Genomic DNA, 19883 nt, shown 5'->3' with positions numbered 1-19883 from the left:
TTTTTTTTTTTTTTTTTTTTTTTGGAGACAGGTATCTCTGTTATGTAGCTTTGGCTGTCCTAGAGCTCACGATGTAGACCAGGCTGGCCTCAGACTCAGAGATCACCCTGACTCTGTCTCCAGAGTGCTGGGATTAAAGGTGTATACCATGTAGACGTTTGTTTAAAAATTTTGAATATTCTTTCTAGCCATCTCCTCATGTATAAGCCAAAAAAATAAACATACTTTCTCTGACTAGAACAAGTCTCTTTATCTATCTATCTATCTATCTATCTATCTATCTATCTATCTATCTATCTAGGTTTTTTGAGACTGGGTTTCTCTGTGTGGCCTTGGCTTCCCTGGACTCACTTTGTAGACCAAGCTGATCTCAAACTCACAGACATCTGCCTGCCTCTGCCTCCCTGGGTGCTGGGATTAAGGAGAGTGCCACCGCACCCAGCAAGTACTTATTCTTAGTTTCCTTAAAAAGCTTCGTATTTACTCGTGTTCTGATTCTGTGCTTGTGCCTTTGACATTTTCACAATGATCTTCTCCTCAGTAAGGAAAACATGCTGGATCCTGTCACCTATGTGTTCAACACACACACACACACACACACACACACACACACACGAATTGTAGGCCCTGCTAATTGCCTCTTTTTGGAAAATCTCATAAGGACATTAGGTTTTCCAGCACAAACCTCCTTGAAGTCTGCCTTGGCACACACCACGTGTGGATTCATGCTTTCTGTCTTTCTGACACAAAGGTAAACAATCTTATTGCCAGGGCTTTGAGACAACCTAGTTTTCTTAGAGCCTACAATGCTATGCAAATGCTGGACCAACGTGGGTGCCTCTGAGCTTGGTCCCCGAAGATCAGAGATGCACTCTGAAGACATCCCTCGAGTCCTCCAAGGATATGTCACATTAAATCATTTTCATGTTTCTCGCCCAGCAAGGATCTTCCCTCTGTGTCTTTCTCTGCTAAGAACATTTCATTATATTATCTAGACAGGGTTCAAATGTGTGAGGCAGGCTTGTCGATTTAGATAGCAAATTTGTTTCTTCCTTAGGTACATTCCAGGGATAAAGTAAATTAACATCGCATTTCAATTTCTGTTAATTATCTTTCATATGCACATGGTCTCTAAGCTATGGTGACTCGAACTATTTTCTATGATAAGGGTAAGAATGTAAGGGTAACCAATATAATATCTTGTTTCTCAGTCTGTCACAGAGTTCGACAAATCCTATGAGATAACACTATCATAAAGCAGGCTTTTATGTTAGAGCTCTATCCAACTGTAGGCTATGTTTTTAGCACCTTTAGGGTGGGCAAGGCCAAAGCATGCTGTTATGTAGGCTAGGAGCTTGATAAGGACGCCATGAACTGAGCGATCAATAACCTCTCACACTTTCTCTCAGAGGGCAAGTCTCTGGATGAGGCTGGCTAGGGACACTTTGTTTCATTGGTTGTTTGCTTTCTTGGAAATGTATCTGCAGTTTTAACTCAATGGAGAGTGCAATTGTTAAATGTAAAAGACCGGACCCTGCTCCAGACACAATGGCAGACCTCTGCTCCAGATGCCTGCTTTCTACTGGTTACTGAGGACCTACAGCAGAATGATCAGGACCCCCTGGGTGCTCTTCTCCCTGTGGACCGGTTCTCACACCAAGACAGAGCACCATAGTTCAGCACTTCAAGGAGTAAGTTATCCGCTTAATGAAACATAGACAGCCCAAACAATAAACCCATTTCGACTGAGACCTATAAAGACGTTTAAGAAAACGTTAAAAAAAAAGTTTCTAGGTGGTGGTGATACATCTTTCCCAAAGAGCCAGAGACAGATTTGTAACATTGAGTGACTGTGCTTAGCAATGTAACAGTGCTCTGGCTCCTGAGAGAGATCTTCCTGGCATGGAGGAAGTGACTGTTCCAAATTCTAAAAGCTGAGTGACCTTAATCACTTTTTGTCAGAGCCAAAACTGTATTCAAGAAGCCAGAATAGGAACTGGGTATAGTTTTATTGGTAGAGCACTTGTTTGTAGTGTGTGTGTGTAGCCACCACAGCCAACAGAGTATATCTGTGGGAGGAAAGAGAGAAGTCTGGTTCAATACAACTAAGCAGTCAGTGTTGGTTCAAACTTTAGGAGTCTGGCCCCAAGTAGTTCATTTTAGGCATATTGAAGCACAGCACAATTTGATGAAAACTTTCCTGGTGACAGTTAACTCAGTCCTGCATGCCCAACAAAGCATGCATAAATCTCCTTGAGAAATAAAGTAAGGCAAAGACAGAGCTTTGTAAAAGTTCTTTGTAAAAGCTCAAGGGACACCTTCCACGGATTGGTCCAACAGATGGACTACAGGTGTCACCTTCCAGAAAGATGGATTCTACAGACAGACTGAAAAACATAACCTCATGATAAGGGTCCGCGTGAGCATCCAGTGTGGTCTTGGCCATACAGTGCAAAGGTCACTAGACTATTGACAACGTCCATCCCCAGCTTTCTGGGCAGGCAACAGGTTAAACATCCCTTCCTTTGAGAGAACAACCCTGCGTGTTGAACACTCCAGGTTCCCTAGAGCAGAATTGTGAGCACAAGCGCCCGTGTGCCTCCCACGCTTGTCTAGCAGTTACAAAGTTCTGGACTCAACTCCCAACACAATGAGAGAAGAAAAAGCTAGCATATTGGCTCTGCCTTTTGATTTTTCAGAAACAAAATTTTATTGGCTGTCAAACAGGATATGTCATATAAAAAAATCAGCTCAGTCAAATCAGTCCATTTCATTTACTTAACGTTCACACAAAAATAAACTTCCACCTGTTTTTGATGCTTAAAATGAAAATTTTCACATCAAACATTAACCTTTAGTAAAATTTCCCTTTTTACCTCCACTGTTCAGGCTTATAAATGTACTGAGCACACACACACACACACACACACATGTGCGTACCCCACACACCCCATATTTAACTGGTGATATGTACATGAAGCATTTTCCTGAGATGCTGCAAATGCAAAGGCAGATTTTACAAGGGGTTCAGCCAACCTGCCGTAAAGCAAAGGTTCCAGAAAGGAAGGCCCACACTTCCCATTTAACATGTCTGGAGAAGGAGACCAGCTCATGCCATTGGCTGCCTCTGAGCTCCTGAAAGCTCCAAGGCTTCTCACTTTTTAGAATTAATTCAGGCCTCCAGTGGTCCTTCCAGGAAGCTGCAGATCTCAGCCCCTAGACTTTAGGGTGGACTTCTAATATTAAATCACAACCTTCCTTGGATTTCTAGTTCCATATGAATGAGTTTTCTTTGGGTCATGACTTCCCACCTAACTTCCACATCACCCTGTTCTCTACCAGAGAATTGCAGGGCAGGCTCCCCAGAAACCACTCAAGTTCTCTCAGGAAGCTCTAAGCAAGCGTGTGTGTGTGTGTGTGTGTGTGTGTGTGTGTGTGTGTGTGTGGTGGTGGTGGTGGTGGTGGTGGTGGTGTTAGTTCATTGTCTGGGCATTGTGGGATGGCTCCCAAGGTGTTCTTCAGTGAGTCAGTCGAGAGCCTTCAACAGCTAGCACATCAAAGGAATGAGGGAGAATTACAAGGTTTCTGTTTCAACAGAAGTGTATTATTTTAAAGTGCACACGAAAGTTTAAATGTGTACAAACTCAGAGGCTTAAAAATCACTGAGAGCCACAGACATGGTTTATGAAGCAGGAGGCTGTGACACTTTCTCACTTAAGCCACGCCTGGTTTTGCAGTCCTCACAGGTAAGCAGACAGTGCCTAAAAGAGAAGCAAAAACAGGAGGTGACTCTTACTTTGACAATGGAAGCTTTTCCTGTGTGTGTGTCTGTCTGTCTGTCAGTGTCTGCCATCCTCCAGTTCCAGTTCCCCAAGCTCTCATCTTACCATAGTAAGCAGTGCATAGAGCAATGTTTGATTCTGCTGTTCACCAGCTTACTTAACAAAACAAAACAAACCAGAATAATAGTAGTTTCTTGGGTTACAATTACCCAAATATCACTCAATAATGATGTTTATGTTGAAACAGACAATTGTGTTTGTTTGTTTTGTGTGACTCCCAGTCACACAAAAGCTCATCATGACTCTTTGTTCACTGGAGTGACTTCTACCACAGCAAAAAACGAACCATGAAGTATTCCAGGTGTAGAGGCACACTCCCATTGTCCCACAGTTGGGAACTGGGCTTAGAAGAGGCCTATCTGGGCAATTTAGTGAGACTCTAGTCTAAAAAATAACAATAAATACACATCACCTTCTTTTGGACTGCAACATCATTGGAGCCTGCTGTAATTCTACTTCACTAGAAAATCAAATGGCCTTGGGTACCACTGCCTCTAAGGTAGGAGGTTAATGGCTTTTCACACAGGGCTTACAGACTGGTTACCATGCACCAATGCCAGCCCAGAGTGTGGCTTTTGATGCCAAAAGTGGGCAAGTGAAACAGCCACAGAATACCAAGCAGAAAGGGGTCCCAGAGAGCGTTTAACCTCAACCACCTCCTCCTTCTATATACACGGCATATAGAACAATGTCTCAAGATTGTCAGGAAAACGTAGATTTCATCACTATTTCAGAAACCAATGGGTTAATAGCAAGAAAAAAATCTTCCAAGATGGAGTAGGAAGAAAGCGGACACGATGCCTCCTCTGCTGACAATGCTTTTTTCTATTTTCCCTGCACATATCAGAATCCTGGGCCAGCTGCTCCGTGAGTTGACTCCAAAACACAGCTTTGCAAAGATGGAGCAATACTGGAGTTGTCCGTAAACACAGAGTTAATTAATGCCTCTCCGCTGGCCTGGAAACCATAAAGGGAAATGTCAGGGCTTGGGAACAGCCCCCAATGTCTTCTCCGAGGGTCTCTGTGCAGCTCTGGACTGCGGGTAACTCACAGGGCAGAGGGGATGGCTAAAGACCACTCACCTCTACCAGACCAGGGACCACAGCATTGTAAAGTCACACCACCAGGAAGACAATTTGATCTTGACATCGGCCCAATACTGTTTCTGCTGCTGCCCCTCCCCCTCAGGCAGTGCACACTGTGGCCGGCTCCGTACAGTGCTTCCTGGCATACATGACGCCCTATGTTCGATCCCCAGCACCACATACAACAGGGTATGGCAGTGTATACCTGGCATGTCAACACTCAGGAAAGTTCAAGGTCATCCTTGAGCTACAGAGCAAGTTTGAGGCCAGCCTGGGCTACTTGAGATGCTCTCTAAAATGAATTAAGAAAAGCCCACTGTGACAAGGGAGAGGTCTTTAGAGGAGTGGGTCCCCAGCTTGTTCCGAGACACGATGACAGAAACCATACTTGTTTGAGCACCATGAATAAGCATTTTCCTTCCTCACAACACTCCAGGGGAATTATCCTGGTCATCATTTTGCACAGACGTGAAACCTGAAGACTAGAGTTTAAGAAGAGTGGGCTTTCAACCCAGACGTCTCAGAAACAGAGGACTTGCCATAAACTCTAGCTCAACTGCTTACGTCCCTGAGAATAAATAATAAGAGTTATCAGGACATGTAGTGTGTGTGTGTGTGTGTGTGTGTGTGTGTGTGTGTGTGAGAGAGAGAGAGAGAGAGAGAGAGAGAGAGATATTAAATGCTCAGAGAAGCTCTGCAGCAAGGAAGACCAGTTAAACGTTGAGCAACTGCGCAATGACAGAAAAGGAATTCCTGCTCACAAAGGAATTCCTCAGAGATTTACCCAAGGCCTAGAATGTAGGTGCTCACTGAATGCGAGTTGAGTAACTGAAATGAGTGATTAGGCTAAATAATAAATAATTATTGAAGTTGAATAGGAGAAATCAAAGCGTGCTCGTTAAAGAGTTTTTTTTTTCTTAAGAAATAAAATTGTTAATGTGCTCAATATGACAATGAGTAATGTTTCACTTCTTGTTTTTGCTTTTGAGACAGGGTCTCACTATGTAGACCAGGCTGCTGGCCTTGCGCACACAGAGAGCTCACTGCCTCAGCCTCTCCAGTGCTGGGGCTAAAGGTGCGCACCACTACACCTGCTTACTTTACTTCTTATCATTATCTTCATTACAACCCCTCCATCAGACCACAGACCTGTTATGCTCAGGACCAAATCCAGCACCACGGAGCTGATCTTCAAATAAATGGAATTTACTCTGGCACACTCTTATATAGGAAGCCTTCCCGAGGCCAAATCCCAACAGACCAGCCACTATAAAAGCAGGAAAGGAGAAACACAGACAGTTGAGAAGCTCAGAATCCTGTCCTTTAACCGTTGCCTACAGCTTCTCAACACTGGTCCTTTTTACACTAAAACAAGCCCCTACTGAGGGCAGGTCTGAGCACTGGAGGCTGTCTGGTCTCTGCTCTGAGCTGACATCAGGAGGACCAGGACAGGTCACACACTGGGGCTGTCCCAGAATGGGCATCCAGGGCGTGGCTCAGCTGTGGCCTGGCAGGGAAAGGAGGGTCGGTCTGGGCTCTGGCTACAGGTAGCCTCTATGTCACCGAGTGGTGAAGCCTCTTGGAGATGTTGGATCAGTTCCCCACCCCTTGACTCTGGAAAATAAGTCGTAAGAGAGAAGGACCTCCTGTAAAGGAAACCTTCTCTAGCTGGAAATGAGATTCAGCTCAAAAACTGGATAATTCTTCTAACACAAACCATCTATGTGTACCAAGGAGATGAAACCCAGAATTTGCAATGAATTTCATATTAAAACACCTCTGTTTTTAAAAACGTACTCACTTTTTAATGTGCATGCTTTTTAATATTTTTTTAAAAGACTGACCAAGCCAAGAGAACAAAAACAACAGCCTCCTAATGAATCTGCCACCTGAAGGCTCTGCTGTTGACAGTCTTATTACCATTGGTTTCGTTCTTACAGGTTTTTATAGCTGCACGTTTAACCAACAGCAGACTGAAACAAGTATTCAAGAAAAAAAATCTGTGTCTGTTTCAAACACGTGTGGGCCTTTTATGCCTCATTCCCCAAGCATGCATTCCCCATAAGTCCTAAAATGTCCACACATGTGGTGTTTGATATTTTATCAAGTGTTAAAGGTCACTGGAGACTCATTAAAGTGGGCAGGGGGGTGTGTATCCTCAGATGTAAATGCCGCATCACTTGTAAGAGGGATTTAGGACCCTGCAGTTTGGGTACCTGGGTGTCCTGGAGCCTATCTGTCATGGATGCCGAGGTGGGAAGGGGAACTGTATATATCTTGCCAGTCTTTGCTCATGCTTTAAAGAAGTCAGTGTCCTAAATCCCTGCAGCTCAGAAAGTGTTGGGGTGAACCAGGAAGCTGTAGGCCAGTGGTGAAAAACAGAGAGTGCTTTGTAAGAGTCAGTCCAGGCAACATGTTCATCTCCTCAGTTCTTATAAGCTTTGTCAAAATGAATCTGCTTTTTCATTGGTTCCAATCCTGGGACATGAACCTTGGGCCTTGGTGCTTCGGCCACCCAGCCACGTCTCCAGCCCAAATCTGTTCTTATGACTTACGTGCAACTTTAGGCAATGATCCAAATCTTGGATTAGCAGCTAAATAACCTGAAGAGTAATATAGAAATGTGTTATTTTGTTTAATAATTTATTTAATTTTGTAGCAAAAAACATCACAGCTTAAGATACAACACTTCTAAAATGTACATGTTATTAATCTGAAGAAATGGTTTTAACATGTGGGAAACAATATGAAACCCACAATTAAAGGCTGATTTGAATAGATTCAAAGAGAATAGTCACCATGGTCTACTTTTAAGAGTTAACTCGACAGAGAAAGCTCAACTCAGAGGTTCACAGTAGATACATCACAATCTAATTCTTCCTTGTTTACCTATCCATTTATTTAAGATAATGTCTCTCCATGTGGCCTCGGCTGTCCTGGAACTCGGTATGTACACCAAGATGGCCTTGAACTCATAGATCTACACATTTCTGCTCCTGAGTGCTGGGAATGAAGGCAGGTATTAGGGGATGTTTACACGCCCAGCCCATCACAATTTTTAGATGCTTGTGCTCGGCACTAGGCATAATAGTGGGCTTAAATATGTCCACAACATAATCTTTGGAAACTCTGGGCATAATATACTTCGGAAAGGGGAATTCAGCCATAAAAACAGAATTAAGTTGCCAGGCTGATTAAACATAATCACAGTGATTGCGATTTCGGGCCCTGGGGGTCCTGGAGCCTGGCTCTCAGGATTCCCAGAGAAAACAGAGAGATCAGAGGCGGGAAAGCTTGGCCCAGCAGAGCTGACTTTAGAAACACAGGAAGAGGCTACAGCCGAGGAGTGCAGGTGGTCTCTAGAAGATGGAGAGGGAGAGAAGATGAACTTCCAGGAAAAACACAAGTGTCTTCATATCTTGAGCTTAATCCAGTGAGACCCATTCTGACCTTGGCCTCTGGATAATAAGTGTATTCTATCTTAAGTTATCTTGAGTTATTGTGCCTGAAGTGACTTATTTTAGTCTCTGTAGGAAACTAAAAACAAAACAAAAACAAAAAACTTGGTACCGATTGTTGAATTCATTTCTACAAAAGACTATCTTCTAGTTATAAAAATTAAATCATATTTAATACAAGACCTTTATGGACAAGGCTAATAGCAACCAAAGTAGAATTCTGATATACTTGAAGATCAGTGGCATACTGATTTTCAAGGGAAAAAAAAACAAACAAACAGGTTTTTTCCCTTGTGTTTGTAGACTTTTTTTTTTTTTTTTACTTTTTTTCAATGACATTTATCTTTTCTTACTCCCCCCCCCCCGACATTTAAAAAATCATGGCGATCAGTAGCATTTGGTAAGGTGGGCTTACACAGGGTCAGGTACCCTGGCAGACATAGGTGCTTCTTAGACAGGCACTGCTGGCATGCCTTGTCTGCTGTAGGAAACGGCCACAAGCTCATCTGCTTAACGTAATGTGCTTTTGTTTTCTTAGAGTTCTTGAGGTCAGAGGTCAAAGCCAAGGTGGTGACTGAATCCCTTAAACGGACTGCTCTCTTTTCTGAAGGCGCCAGCCCCCACGCTCCTTAGCTCAATGTTGTGGTTTGACTGATATGACCCCCACAGGCTCATGTGTTTGAACATGTCGTCCCTAGATGTTCTGGAAGGTTGTTGAAGCTGCAAGAGGTGGGGCCTCACTGAAGGAAACAGTCTCTGGGGGTGGGTGCTGAGGACGCACCCTGACCAGACTTCCTTCCCACCAGCTGCTTCCTGATTCTAGTTACATGTGACCAGCTGCCTTATGATCCTGCCACAACCCTTTCATTATCAACCTTAAACCAAAACAAGCCCCTCCTTCCTTAGCTGCTTTTGTTGTCATGGCAATGGGAACTGTAACCGCTAGATTCGTGCCCCTTTCCTGGGTCTTCGAAGTCAGTCACGTTGAGTCCAAACCTCACACTGCCATCTCTTTGTTCATGCCTTTCCCTCTCCTTCCCCATTTAAAGGCCCTCTTCAGATGTAAAATAAATCAATGATAATTTCTTTTAAGGTCAGTCAACAACCTTACTGCCACCTGCAACTCAAATTTCTCTTTATCAAGTAATCAATACAAGTAGCTCTTTTCCAGCACCAGAAACTTCAGCTAAAAACAGGCAAAAGACTGCAGGAAGCAAAAATGAAACAATACGAAACAAACAAACAACAACAAAACAAACAAACAAACAAAACCCCCACCTTCAACCAATAAAATAAATGTCAGGGAAGGCCACAGAAAAAGAGCTGTCTGAAGTGAAGCCATTGGTAAATACTCTTACCTTGGTGGACAAGTCCCTGGGTGACGAGCATGCTTACGAGAGAAAAAGGCAGAGCTGTAAAACAAACAAACAAACAAATGCCCCTCAATATCAGCATCTTTTTTTTTTTTCAATATCAGCATCTTAATACATGATCCTTCAGGGCAGGCGAGATTGCTCAGGGGGTGCAAACACATCTCCAAGCATGGCAACCGTGACCCTGATCCCCAGGGCCCATAGGGCTGAAGGAGTGAATCCAAGCCTCTGTCTCCGGAGTGTTGGGATCAAAGGGGTGTGCCACTACATCCAGCTTTGTTCTAGCTGGACGTCACTATTCAACAAATATTTCTTTAAAACTACGTGGAGAGTTTTCTTGGGATTCATGCCAGTAGCTCAGCCTGACTCACAGCATTAATCTAAACTGAAACCCATCTTCACCTTGATTTCTGACATCCGTGGTTACACCCAACATGGGTCTCTTACTGTGTATGTGCATATATATATATATGTGTGTGTGTGTGTGTGTGTGTGTGTATACCTATATATCTATACCTATATCTATCTATCTATCTATCTATCTATCTATCTATCTATCTATCTATCTATATCTTTTTTCCTATCTTTTTTTCTCTCTCTCCCTTTTTTAGTTTTTTGAGACAGGATTTCTCTGTGTAGCCCTGGCTGTCCTGGACCTAGCTCTATATACTAGGCTATCCTCGAACTCAGGGATCCTCCTGCCTCTGTTTTCCAAGTGCTGGGATCAAAGGCATGCATCATCACCACCCAGCCATATTTTGATATTTTCAATCCTACATAAATTTTGAAAAGCAATGGCATGAGCTTCTGTGAAGCCTTCTTTTAGACTCATTAATTACAGATTTATCTCTGGATACATCCCTATATTTAGATTTGTATCTCTGTCATTTTTTTTTTCTGAGACATTTGAGATTTGTAAACACCTTCCTTCTTGATAACTGAATATTTTAAAGAGGTAGTTTCTAAAATAAGCCAATTCCTCCTGAACAAACCACAACAGCACTAGCATAGTCAAGAAATCTCTGTTTGAGGACTCAGGCTCAAGAGGAATGATATTCACTAAAACACAATCTATGTTCAAGAATGTCCTTCATAGCTGCAGGGTTTTCCTGCGTGGAAGATCAAGGATTATGCATTGTGTTGACTGTCCAATCGCTTTCAATCTAGGGCACTTTCCTGTTGTTCCTGTTTTGGTTTTTGTCTTTCATCCCACTTCGTCCCACTGTTGGATGTCAGCCTAAAGAGTCACATTGAAGGCTAAAAACCGCTCTGGACATGCAGTGTTTAGTTAAGATTTTTAGTAGAGGCAATTGAGTCTGACATAAAGGGTTTCTAGCTCTCCCACAATGTGTCGGATGGCCTCTTCCAAAAGCAAAGAGCCGCAATAAACATTGAGCCCTTCCTAGCAACCGAAACGAGTCCAACAGCAGCCAGTTTTCCCATCACGGCGAGGAACCAGATGGCTGGCTAATGGGCCACACTGAAGTATGACGCTACCAGGTCAGTTAAACCGTTGGCTCAGGGGTTATCAGAAAAGCCCCGGGGTGCTAGAAACACAATCAATAATCATAGTGATGCATGCTAGCCGATTAGAGACGTTGGATGGTTTATGGTATCAAGAAGAATCCCGAGGCGTCTCAGCCAGGCCTCGGTCAGTACTGGGATCGATGCCTAGGTTCCACCACGCAACGTTCAAATGTCAAATTATGAATTTTTTTTTAACTGAAAAGGATTTTAGTACAGCGTGAGCTCACAGCCTTGTCTTATGTAAGGCAACCCAGGGATGAGGAAGCAACTCAGCAGGAAACAATAATGTAGGGAGACGTATTGATGGGGCTCTGCCAGCTCCAGCCCAGTCAACAAACATTTCTGAGCTATTCCCTATGCGTGGGGCTGAAGTCCAGATGAACCTGACAGACACCACTTCTAAGCCGAGATGCTGGTGGAATTTACGAAGGTCTATTCTGTGGAAGTAGGACATGTTATATAATATTTTTTGGCCTGCGTTCTTTTCTCTGAGAAGGGAAGAATCACGCATGCATCTGCTTTTACTGGGTGGGGTGAAGTGCTTGATAACCTCTGCCTGAAGAGAAGAGCATGAATTCAGACTCTAAACATCCATAAATACCCAAGTTCTTTAGGGACTTACACAGAATTCCTGCTGCAAATTAATTGGCCATCATGATTCTATTCTAATAGGACACGGAGGCATCCTATTGCTGCAACATTAATTATCAAATCATCAATTGTTAATGACCTTATTTAGTAAGTTTATTAACTTGAATGATTTATTATTAAATTGTTGATAATTAAATTATTAATTAAGACCCAGAGGGTGCGAGTACCTCTCTTCCAGAAACTTTCTTCTTGACACTCCCGGATAATCTTGGCAATCTCTCCTCTGTGGATGTGAAGTTTTGATTTTGGGCAAAACAACAGGCTCTGTAGAGAAAGACACTGTGGGTTAACTGAGCTCCCAGAAGGCTGAGACAGGAAGATCCTAAGTTCAAGGCCAGCCCCAACTGAGATGGTGAGATCCTACCCCAACGTAAAACTAAGAGACAAAAGCTAGACAATAACAGACTGAGGTCACGAGGAGAGCCTCCACCGCGTTACCTCTGGAGGGAAATGGGATGTTGCCCGTTCCTGGCTAGCTGCCGGCACAGACCAGAGGCCACTTGCCACTGCTTTCCAGCTGGTTGTGCTGCATAGTCTGAGACAGGGCAGGTCAGAGACCAGGGTGTGCAGCACAGCTCTCCCAGGCTGACCACTGCAGGCACCAGGTTCTTGCTCTCCTCCACGCTGCCTATAGCCCACCATAATCCCGACGCTGGCTTGCACGTTGGCCTATGGGTCTTAAGCTTCAGCTCACTGTTGCATCCTTGGTGGAGACAGATTTGTTGGGTTTTGCCACTGTTGTTGGTTTTTTGTTTGTTTGTTTTAAGACTCTTTGCTTAAGGCTATTAATGTGGATGCTGGTCACCATTTCTTGAGTACTTCCTCACAGTCCAGGCATCATTTTCACACTCGGCACAGACACCCAATAATGCACTGACAGGTTAGAAGGACCCCGAGGCACCTGTGCTCCTCTAACAGTGCAAACTGTCACCTCTCTTTCATTTCTCTGCACTCCTTACAGCACAGTGGAGGGAGGCAGAGGTCAGGCTTACAGCCATCACCAGCCGTGGCAATGCACACCAGTGGGACAGGCAACAGCTGCTACTGTCTACCCTTGAGATCCTCAGAGCAAGCACTCCTCCCTGTTTCCAGGGTAAACACGGATGACCCTGACCTAGTGGTTCATATTTGTGTGTGTGATATATGTAAGTATACATGTTCTTTTCATGTAGATATGTGGAGGCCAGAGGTTGACAATGGGTGTGTATCTCGTCCCATGTTTATTTTTATTGTTGTTTGTTGGCTTGGCGAGTGTGTGTTCTAAAACAGCATCTGTCATTGAACCTGGAGCTCACTGATAAAGCTAGGCTGATTGGCAAGCAAGCCCCAGAGACCCTACCTCAGTCTCCCTAGCACTGGGATTACAGGTGTGAGCTGCATCTGGATGTTTCTGTAGGCGTTCGTCCCAATGCTTGTGCAGGTTCCTACCCTGCTTGAGTTTTCCTGTCTGGACTTCCTTTGATGATGAACAGTGATGTGGAAGTGTAAGCCGAATATACCCTTCGCCCCCTCCAGCTTGCTTTTGGTCAGAAACCATAACTAAGACACATGTTCTGAGAGTCAGACACGTGCAGTGGGAACTACTAAACTGAAGTTTGAATTTGCCCTAAGCTGAAAAGAAGCAGTACGGCATTCTCCCGTCATGCTGGACAGCAGCCCCGAGGCTCAGCTTCAAGCTGTCTGCAAGATCACAACGGGCGTCCACAAGACTGCAGTGGACCACAGTGCTAAACCAGGATTCCCACCCGCATTTTAAACCGACAACAGTTTCAGCTTATAGTGTGTTCACTGAGGCAAAATTCCATTGTAAATCAAGCTGTATCTGCATTTGTTTCTTGTCCTGTCTGCAGCCACGGCAGAAATAAAGAAAATCGCCAAACACGTATGATGTAATACACACACACATTCAGATCTGACCATCATAATTTCTGTGAGTCCAACACTCAAGATCAGAAAGCATTCTCTGAGTGGGGCCTTGGGAGATCTTTTTCCGCAGTGCCGTAAATGTTTTATGGCTGTCTACTTCACAGGGGTGGCTTAGGTGTCCAAATGCAACACTTTTTGAACTGTCGTCACTTGTCTGTTTGTTTCTCTTGTACTTTGTGGCTTAAATGCTCTCTCCTCCCTGAAACCATGTTTAGCTTGAAAAGCGGACTACTGAGAACAGGAGCTACCACCGGTGAACCATCAGACACTTGCTCTCCTTTTCATCCACAAGGACCCGAACCATAACACCCACTCCTAACAAGCTGGCATTTGTGCTCTCACTGTGATGGCTAATTAGTGATTACGAATCCTGCTCTGCTGAAAGCAGCTCGCAGCAGCATATGCTCAGGATAATAACCCCGGGAAGCAAAAATGGGACGATAAGGCTGTGCCATTCTGTTAGAGACGAGCCATAGCTTTGCTCTGCCTCAGAATACCTGCTCCTTGTCACTGACTGCTACGGTGAGTGGGTTAAGCTGGATTCTGAATGAGGAAGAGTAAAGAGAGGACTTCACAAACAAAACTGTAACAGGCTTTTCAGGATAGCCCGCACACATTTTCCTTCCTCACTCCTTCTTTCCCGAGTCCATCTGATAAAGGGGAGGGCTGAGAAAAAGTGTCTGAAGGCAGGAGATGTCTTCGTTAATAAAGAACCTGCCACACAGGCATGAGGGAGAGAATTCGGATCCCCAGAACCACTTGAAAATCTGCTTGTGGTGGCGTGTGTCTGTAATTTCAGCACCAGAGGAGCTGAGGCGGGGGGGGGGGGGGGACCTGTAACTTACTGGCCAGCTTGTCTGGCTGAATCAGTGAAGTCCAGGTTCCATGAGAAAGCCTGCCTCAAAACATAAAATGGAATGCTGGTGTGCTGGCTAGGCAGGCAAAGGCATCGGCGGCCAAAGCTTGATGACCCAAGAGCAATCCATTGAACCCATGCGGTGAAAGGAGAAAAATGACTCCTGCAAGCTATCCTCTGACCTCCCCACACTTGCCGTGGCACGTGTGTGGGCAACACACACAATAGATAGATAAATAAACAAGTAGTAAATAAATAAATGAATACAATTTAGAAAAGATGTAGACTGACTAAGGAAGATGCTGAACAACAATCCCTGGCCTCCGTGTACAGGAACACATGCACACCTACACACACATACACACACACACACACACACACACACACACACACACACACTCAGATGACTGATAAAGGACAGGATCTAGTGTTAGTCTTGTGTGACAGTTTTCTTCAGATGGCAGACTCTCAAGCTAAAACATACCTGTTTGCCCAGTGGTGGCAGGTGGGGGCTTTTCTCTTGGTTTTCATGAGTGGACACTGAGGCCATGATGACGTGGTCCTTTCTGCGATTCCTGGTGAGTGTTTTGAATCCTCCTCAACCCGATAACTAAGGAGAGCAGAAAAGACTCACGGTACCAGGTCAGACTATTTATATACTAGGCTTCATGCCAATCATCATATCAAAGGCACAAACAGGAAAGTCACTACTTTAATTTTGTTGTTAGTTTTAACCGCAGCCATCTATAAACTCAATTTTCAAAGCAATAACTTTGGGGGGGGGGCATAATGAGGGAATGCATTGTGTACGTATGTACATGTCATGTGGGTACCAGGAGTCAGAGGGACGTTGTCAGGCTTGACCGCAAGCGCCTTTATGCTCTGAGCTGTTCTACCGTCTCTATAAATTTCTTTCTTTAAAAAAACCAAAAATTTAAACATTTTAATTATGTGAGTATCATGGTGTGTTAATGGAGGCCAGAGCGGTCAAATTTTCTTGGAGCTGGAGTTATGTACACGCAGCTGAAGGGCCACCTAATGTGGGTGCTGGGAATTGAACTTAGGCCCTCTATAAGAGCAGTATGTGCTCCTAATCACCGAGCTATCTCTTCAGTCCTCGAAATTCAATTTCTAATGACTCCGCAATACACACCTACCTATACACACCCCATAAACACATGGTGTACGCTCACTCATGGTGACAGGGCTGATTTAAGGCTGGAGTGAAATGTCACCCTCTGCACATGTTTTACTGCCTATAAATCATGTCTTTAAAAGGTCTCAAAATGTTATTAAAAGTTAATCACTGTTGACTATGATATTCCAAGAATGAGGCTACAAAGGCCAAAATAAATTCACTGTGTGAGGAGCACAGATTAGAGGGCTTGGCTGGTAAGTCAACAGTTACTCACCAGGACAGGGTCCAAAACAAGAATGGGATGCTAAGGAAGGAGAGTAATAAAGGTCTGTCCTGCTGGGCAGGTGTGCAAACCCCAAGGATGCTATGCTCCTGAGCTTTTGAGAACATGGGCTGGGGTGGGGGAGTCTGAGAGCAGGACAGTGATTAAATTGACTAGATAAGAAACCAAAGACCACCCAGGAGGCAAGCGGATCTCAGTGAGTTCGAGGACAGCTTGGTCTACAAAGCAAATCCAGGACCACCGCAGCTACACAGAGAAACCCTGTCTCAAAAAATCAAAACCAAACAAACTAACAAAACCAAAGATGGAAACTGAGACCTCATCAGCAAGGGTGAAGATGAAGAAATTTGGGTTTGGAAATATGGGCGGTTAGAGGGTTGTGTAGACTCTGGAATTAGCCAGTAAAGATCAAAATATTTGAGGACCTAAGTCTGGATTTCAGTTTAGGGGTAAGCTGGAGAGATGAATTTGAAAGTTGCCATGGTGGAGATGAATGTTAAAGCAAGGGACACATTCCTCTGCAGAAAGTACTGGAAAAATGTGAACATTGAACCCAAAGGAACAGTGGTGAGCAAACAAAAAGACCATAGGTCAAGGAAATGACTGTGAGGGAAGGGCTGATGCAGCCCAGGGAATTACTGAAGGAGCCGTCAACCATGATCAAATGGCCTGAGGCTGGCAACGATGGACGTGCTCCGGGTAGAACACAGCCTCATTTTCCTTCCTACTCCTGGGCCCCGTTGACTTTCCTACTAAACGGACAGCTCATGTAAAATCTTGTTTCCTACATTAGTGACTCAGTGGCAAGCCCGGGGCCCTCCCTGTACACTGCCTCCTGGGTGCCTAGTGTTGTTAGAGCATGATGCTCTGCAGCGTTATAACCTGAAGATGGTTATAACAGCCTGACTGTGCGCCCCCTCCTCTTGAGATAGAGTCTCACTGTGTCACTCAGGCTGTCCTTTAACTCCCTATGCAGGCTAGTCTGGCCTCAAACTCACCGAGCTCTGTCTGCTGCTGCCACCCGAGTGCTGTGTTCAAAGTGTCTGAAACAATGCCCTGCAACACACTGGTTTCAATTATGACCGTCTCTGCCAGTCCTGGGCATTGGAACAAGGCATAGAAAGTGTCTGGGCCTTGGCTTTGTCACCTGTTACTTGGGCTTACCAGTCCTGAGCTGGGTGAGGATGGGGATGAGGGATGAAGGCACAGGGCACAGTGGTGGGTGTATGAGCAGTAGAGGAGCAGTTGTCAGAGTGGCCTTGGGTATCTTATTTTCTAGGAAGATAAGACTCTAGGAAATCTTTGCCACCTACAGCCAAATTAGATTATGTTTTTTGCACAGTCAGACCCATGGCCATCCCAAGAATCAGGAAGCAAGCAAACACACACCTCAGTGTTGGTGGGCTGGACCCTGTAGGACCCAGTTTCCTCCTTTAAGCAAGCCTTGCCTTCTAGGTACAGCTACACACACACATACATATGAGAGAGAGACAGAGACGGAGATAGACAGACAGACAGACAGAGAGAGGAGGGTTGGAAGAAAGAGGGAAGGAGAAAGGGAGGGAGGGAAGTAGATGAGGGGGAGAGAGGGAGAGAGACAGAGAGAGACACAAAGAGAGAGAAGAGAGACACAAAGAGAGAGAGACACACAGAGAGGTCTGGATTAGGGGTCCAACAGCAGCCTGACCGGGCCTGTGGAGGGGGAGGGGAGGTTGACACAGAATCAGCTAGCTGGGTTCCAAGGCTAGGCCCATTCGAGAAGGCCGGCTGCACCCCAGCCTGGGGTCGCAGGAGTTGGTGGTTCTTGGCGAGAAGCCATGCAGGGAAGGGCTGGAGAACGGCCCCCGCGGAGCGGTGCAGCCCCCGAAGGGCCTGCCCCGCGGCTGCACAAGTCCCCCAGGACCCGGGAAGGAGAGCGGGCAGTGAAAGACACTGCCCCAGGCCACCTCTCCCTCCGTCCGTCACCCCACCCTCTGTGGGCTCACCTGTGCGGGGCAGGTGGGCGCTTCGGAGGCGGAGATGCACCCCCCTTCCCCGCACCCCTCCCGGGGCAACCGCAGACCGCCGCCCCCCACCGCCTCGCACGCCCCCCACCCCGCCCCAACCTGAGCCCCAGGTCTTCTCTCCTCTCCTCTTCACCTCTCTTTGCGATCTTTCCTTTCTTCCCTCGTGCCTCCTCCTTCCTGCTCTCGCTCCTCCCCGAACCTCTGCGTGTCGCCAGCTCAAGACTCCGCAACTTCAGCCCGCCCCCACTCGCAGTCTCTCTCCCAGTTGGTGACACTGGAAGGGAGAATCTAGCACTTTCTAGAAGCCCCCCACCACCTCCCCGCTGCCTTCCCCGACTGCTGGTCTACCTCATTGTCCTTCACGTGACTCAGTCCTCCCGTGACTCAGTCCTTCTGACAAAAGCACTCACGGCTGTGCGACTGTCCGTTTCTCTGGACCCCCTCCCTGGGCCGGAGCGATGCCGCTGACGGCTGGGGAGGGGTCCCATCTCCAGGGAGTCACAGCCCACCTTGGCTGGTAGCCCTCCCTTGCCAAGCTTCCCCCTGCCTAACGCTGGCCTGTGAGGGGGAGGTACTGAGTGTGTGTGTGTACCCTGGTATCTGTGAGTATAAACATCTGCCTGTATGTGTGAGTGTGTGTAAGTGTACATGTGAGCGTGTATGAGCATGTATGTATATGATGTGTGTCTGGGTAATTGTGTGTGGCTGAGCATAAGGTATGTGTGAGGAGTGTGTTAGAACATGTGATGGTGTAAGGGAGTATGTGTGTGTGTGTGTGTGTGTACATGTGTGAGTGTGTATCTGTGTAAATGTGTGTGTGTGTTCCTTGAGAGAAGCTGTGTCTGCAGAGACTGATTATAGTTTCCGTGCTGTGGGGAGATTTGAAAGCTGTCAGTGCACAGGCTAATTAGCCTATCCAGCTTTAGCCTCCCCCCCGGCCCCAGAACAGCCGTTTCTTACCCACCTCTCTGATGAAACTAATGTCCTTCGGCTAACGTGCATGCCTGCAGCCCACAGAGGTGAGAGGGCGTCAGCTGCCCTGGAACCCGAGTCACGTGTGTGTGTGAGCTGCTGAGTGGGCGCTGGGACCCCGCGTCCTCTGCGACAGCAACAGGTGCTCCTAACGGCTGGCCCATCTCTCCAGCCCCTGCCTCGGCCCCTTCCACTCACGTTTTCTGACCTCCAGACTGTCAGAAAAAGAAGACCCTCTTCTTTTTCATGCCCGGGGCAAAGCCATTTCCCCTTGCAGCCCTTGTCGGGGTCACAATTCGCTGGGAAAACGTACAAGGGCGTTTCAAAGCAAGTCTGCACTCGATTTCACTAGACTTTGGAAATCACTATTTTGGGAGCTCTCGGAGCTCTGTGACCCTTAGCCTTCTGGGTCAGGTTTCTGCTCAACTTTATGGGGCAGGTGTGTTAATCATTTAAGGATTGTCTCTCTGAGACTGGCAACAGGGGATTGATTAGGCCTCCGCCTTCCCTCCCCTACCCTCTGGGGCTGGAGGGACGGCTCAGTGGGTAAGAGCGCTTGCTGCTCTTCCGGAGGACTAGAGTTGGGCTCAAAGCAGCTTGAGCATTCAAACACACAAACACACACACACACACACACACACACACGAATAAGATAAATATTAAAAGAAAAAAAAAGTCTTAGCAGACAGCTGCTCACTGGGCCCTGCCCCCTTGCAACCCAGCGGTGGTTCTCTCCCTGCAGTTTCTGTTTCCCTTGACCCAATTT

At 45.9% G+C, this 19883-nt stretch overlaps 1 protein-coding gene across 8 annotated transcripts; it reads right to left on the bottom strand.

The window, feature by feature from the left end:
- Positions 1 to 2760: 2760 nt before the first annotated feature.
- On the bottom strand, positions 2761 to 19504 carry Ociad2 (OCIA domain containing 2). Of its 8 annotated transcripts, none has more exons than XM_055629343.1 (7): positions 19316 to 19504; positions 15203 to 15328; positions 12104 to 12200; positions 9744 to 9797; positions 7483 to 7530; positions 6077 to 6194; positions 2761 to 3761 (listed from the first exon to the last, which is right to left on the bottom strand). In XM_055629343.1, exons 2-7 carry the CDS (start codon positions 15266 to 15268, stop codon positions 3683 to 3685), a joined length of 462 nt encoding a protein of 153 aa, XP_055485318.1. In that variant the 5' UTR covers positions 15269 to 15328; positions 19316 to 19504; the 3' UTR covers positions 2761 to 3682. The 8 variants fall into 8 exon arrangements, with proteins under 8 accessions (XP_055485318.1, XP_055485323.1, XP_055485320.1 ...); XM_055629348.1 differs by having other exon boundaries at positions 19326 to 19504; XM_055629345.1 differs by lacking the exon at positions 19316 to 19504 and adding an exon at positions 19110 to 19309.
- Positions 19505 to 19883: the final 379 nt, after the last annotated feature.

The sequence above is a fragment of the Psammomys obesus genome, unplaced genomic scaffold, assembly GCF_907164565.1.
Source record: "Psammomys obesus unplaced genomic scaffold, mPsaObe1.curated_primary_1811, whole genome shotgun sequence".
Classification (NCBI taxonomy): Eukaryota; Metazoa; Chordata; class Mammalia; order Rodentia; family Muridae; genus Psammomys; species Psammomys obesus.
The sequence above is the reverse complement of the archived record's forward strand: the minus strand, read 5'-3'. Positions and strand labels throughout refer to the sequence as shown.

Excerpts from the sequence above, each read along its gene's own strand:
- Ociad2 (XM_055629343.1), bottom strand. The coding sequence starts at position 15,268 with ATGGCCTCAGTGTCCACTCATGAAAACCAAGAGAAAAGCCCCCACCTG. Across the intron at positions 12,201-15,202 it reads TGCCACCACTGGGCAAACAG|AGCCTGTTGTTTTGCCCAAA; the intron begins GTATGTTTTAGC and ends CTTTCTCTACAG. Across the intron at positions 3,762-6,076 it reads TTTGGTCCTGAGCATAACAG|GCACTGTCTGCTTACCTGTG; the intron begins GTCTGTGGTCTG and ends CTTCTCTTTTAG.